General features: G+C 44.4%; 1 protein-coding gene across 1 annotated transcript in view; it reads left to right on the top strand.

The window, feature by feature from the left end:
- Positions 1 to 4,054, top strand: part of Brwd1 (bromodomain and WD repeat domain containing 1) — a 90,491-nt gene that overhangs the window by 16,807 nt on the left and 69,630 nt on the right. The window contains exon 9 of the mRNA XM_021185517.2: positions 3,315 to 3,415. Coding sequence (XP_021041176.1) covers positions 3,315 to 3,415 — 101 coding nt within the window. The remainder of the gene's footprint in view (positions 1 to 3,314; positions 3,416 to 4,054) is intronic.

Here is a 4,054-nt window from a genome sequence, read left to right as displayed (position 1 = left end):
CTCAGAAATCTGCCTGCCTCTGCCTCCCAAGTGCTCCCAAGGGATTAAAGGGGTGCGCCACCACTGCCTGGCTTTTTTTTTTTTTTTTTTTTTTTAACACTCTAGATTTTATCGACCTTCTGGTCTACCTTTTGACTGTGGATATATGGTTTTTTAAATTTATTTTTTATGGGTGTTTTGCTCGTATCTATGTCTGTGCACCATTGTGTGTGCAATGCCCATGGAGGCTAGAAGCAGCCCTATGCCTGCTGAGAATTGAACCCACATCTTCTGTAAGAGTAGTGCGTCAGTGAGCGCTCTTGACCCCTAAGCCATCTCCAGCTCTGGTGATTTTTTTCCACAAATTATGGAATAACAACACATAAGGACTGACTGCACTAGTGGGTGAAGTAGATGAGAGCCTGTTACAAACTGGCAATGTTATGTTTCTGTTTAAAACTTGTGAAATTGAGTTGATTAGATTAATTTTATAAATCTTGCTGTAAGTGGGAAGTAGTTTTCAACATGAAAATGTGGAAAAGCATAGTGGGTCCCTGTGTCCTGTCAGCTGGCCAGCCTTCCTGACCACTTCAGGTTGTAGCTAAAGCAAATTCTGCCAGTGGTGGGTTCTTTTGTAACTGTTTCAGTTTGTAAAGTCTAAAGCATAATTGTTTTAAAAACAACCTACTTGGTAAGGTTAAAATTGGTAGTTGTCATGCAAATAGAGTAATTTTATTTAGTTTGAATTGCAAATAAAACAACTTGCATATCTTGTGGTTAGTTGTTGTAGAGTTGAAAGATACTCAAGTCCCCGCTCTTCACTGCCAGCTCTGCATGTTGGAGGGTCCTAGGCGACTCAGCTGTGGTCTGGTGGATGTTGCGGGTGGCATCCTGGGTGGCTTCCCACTTTGCTTTGTGTTTCTTGTAATTCAGTTTTCTCTGACAGAGCAGTGGTACTCGGGTATTCATGAAGTGACTTTAGGATCTAGGTGTCCTAGAACTCTGCCTCTGCCTCCTAAAAGTGCTGGGTTTTAAAGGAGTGCATCACCACCACCATGCCCAGCGGTGTTAGCTGATTTGTGAGGCTTTGATGGCTGCTGCTGCCTTTGACTGGATTTGGTGTGAAGTACAGAGTTGGTTCCATTTTCCTGTGCAGCTCTGATTTGCTAAGCTTGGAGTGTGGCGTAAGGATTCTGTTTTAATATGCTTGTGGCAGGTCTTGAGAACTCTTGGTTATAGCACTGCTGTTTCATGGAGAGGATCAAATTGAGACGCCAACTCTCCTGTTAGAGGCACAGCATATCCGATATCCTATGTTAGAATCCATTGATTCCACCTTGCAACCACTGGCTCAATAGGACTTACCTTAGAATTGCTAGAAGCACTGCACAGAGATGAAAAACTGAGGCTTTATAATGAGATATGCATTGGTCAAGATGTAATAAATAACAGTACATAGCCGGGCGTGGTGGCGCACGCCTTTAATCCCAGCACTGGGGAGGCAGAGGCAGGAGGATCTCTTGAGTTCGAGGCCAGCCTGGTCTACAAAGTGAGTTTCAGGACAGCCAGGGCTACACAGAACACTGTCTTGAAAACCAAAAAATCCAAAAAACCAGAGTACAGAAGAGAACTTGTATTAAAATGTTTATTGAATGTCTGACATGGATTCATGGGTTAGAGGTTGGAAGGATAGACACTGTTGTGCTGGGCTCTGGTAAAATAAGAGCAACCCTGTCACAGTCAGAAGAGTCTCCTCCTGGAAGTGAGGATGCTCTAGAAATAAATCTGCCTTTGCAGAAACCAGAGTCCAGCTTCAAATAGTCTCAGTTCTCCTGGATCAGTAATCGCCAGTCTGGTGCAGGCTAAAAGCATAAGTTGCTTTATTTAGTGACAAGCAAACCTAAGGCATAAAGGAGGAGCATTAGAGAAAAGTGCAAGTAAGTATTAACTCTGCAGTTGATCTATAGCTGACTTAAGAGCTCCGTGGCTGAAGCTCTGTGTGGTGGCATAGGCCGTTAGTGCCGAGTTCAAAGCCAGTCTGGGCTATATAGCAAGATCTTGCTTCCTGAAAAACAGGAACCCAACCCTCAAAAGAAATGCAATCGATGAGCTTAGAAGAATATGGATACAACAAGAAATTGGAGAAAGAATTTGTGAGTTGAAAGGTCAGAAGAGAGAAGAGACGGCATAAGAGAGAGGTTTTGCTCAGGTAGAAAGGATGTGGACTGTGTGCGCGCGCATGCGCACACACACACACACACACACACACACACACACTCTTAACACACTTTGAAGTGCAGATTGAGTGGGTGTGGTGGGCAATGCTTGGCGAACCCAGAGACAGGAGTATCACTGTAAGAGAGCTAACCAAGGATGCAGAGCAGTGAGGTCCTGCTGTAGGTGTAGCTGCAGCACTGCTGTCGAGCTGTTACAAACCAATGTGTCAGTCCAGGCAGGATCGGCAGAGCTGTAGTAGAGGGAAATGGGGCAGCAGACTGTGTCTCTGGAGGGTTGGTGCAGAACCCCTGTGATGTAAGAGCATTTTTCTAGACACGGCACTGTCAGTATTCTTTATTTTATTGGGCTCAGGGTCTAGGAAGCCTTCTGTCCTGTGTTCTCTGCCCTCTGCCTAGTTTCACGTTCTCTCTCTTGGTTGGGAATTTCTATGTAACTCTGGAACTCTTTCTATCTATACTTTGCTCGTCTTGAACACAGAGACCCACTGGCCTCTGCAGTGCTGGGGATTAATGATGTATGCCACCATTGCCCAGCTAGCTAGTTGGTGAGCACACTGTACCTGCCAAATACAGATGTCTGTCTTATTCTGATGTCTCAGTAGAAGTTGGTGTTTTCTTTAGCTCTGCTTATTCTGTAAGGTCTATAAGTCACTGATGTTATTAGGAATGTGCTCTTGTGTTGCCACCTCCTGTACCATCGATTGCTTCCATCTAGATCTAAGATGTCACCTTTGTCTTGTACTTGGGTCTAATTTAGGTTTTTCCGTTTGTCATTATGCCCATGTACTTTAACTGGTTTTTCCACTGAATAGTATTGATATGTTGAAGCTCCGGTCTGGCATGCTTCTAGTATCCTAAAACTGGATCTCGACCATGTCAGATCAAGACATGGCTTGTGGTTGTTTACTGATATTGAAAGTTCATCAGAACCTCATGCGAGTTAACGGGTGCTCCCAGAGTTCTCACTGATGTCCCCTACAGCTTGAATTTGTACTTTACTTTCTTAGCATGTTGGTTGGCGTGAGCTTGAGGCAACTGCTAAGTTGTAAGCTGAGGAGAAACTCTGGAAGATGATTCATATGTGTTTTTGACTTTCAGTTTAGTCCGATGGCCAAAGGACCTCAGCGGTACATGGTTTCTACGGGTGCTGACGGCACTGTTTGTTTCTGGCAGTGGGATTTGGAGTCCCTGAAATTCAGGTAAGTGATCTGTATGTGGTGGTTTTTCCTCTGTAACATAATGACGGGACACTCTAAATGTTTTCCTCCTGAACTTGTTATTGCATGTGCTTTCATTACCTTTACTCTGACAGACAGAGATGCTTAAAGGACTTAATAGCTCACAGTTGTGTAAGAAAATTCAAGTAATAGATGTGGATTTAAAACCAAGAGAAATGGAGAGTTAAGTGTGGAATCAGAAATTCAGACAGTAAGATGGTATTCAGGAACATTGGCTGCCAATCAGTACTCAGTACCTAGAGTAGTGACTGCAGGCTGCCAGTGAGTACTCAGTACTTAGAGTAGTGACTGCAGGCTGCCAGTGAGTACTCAGTACCTAGAGTAGTGACTGCAGGCTGCCAGTGAGTACTCAGTACTTAGAGTAGTGACTTCAGGCTGCCAGTGAGTACTTAGTACTTAGAATAGTGACTGCAGGCTGCCAGTGAGTACTCAGTACCTAAGAGTAGTGACTGTAGGCTGCCAGTGAGTACTCAGTACCTACAGTACCTAGTGTAGTGACTACAGAGTGCCAGTGAGTACTCAGTACCTAGTGTAGTGACTGCAGGGTGCCAGTGAGTACTCAGTACCTAGTGTAGTGACTGCAGGGTGCCAGTGAGTACT

The sequence above is a fragment of the Mus caroli genome, chromosome 16, assembly GCF_900094665.2.
Source record: "Mus caroli chromosome 16, CAROLI_EIJ_v1.1, whole genome shotgun sequence".
Taxonomy (NCBI): domain Eukaryota; kingdom Metazoa; phylum Chordata; class Mammalia; order Rodentia; family Muridae; genus Mus; species Mus caroli.
This window is presented reverse-complemented; position numbering and strand designations above follow the sequence as displayed.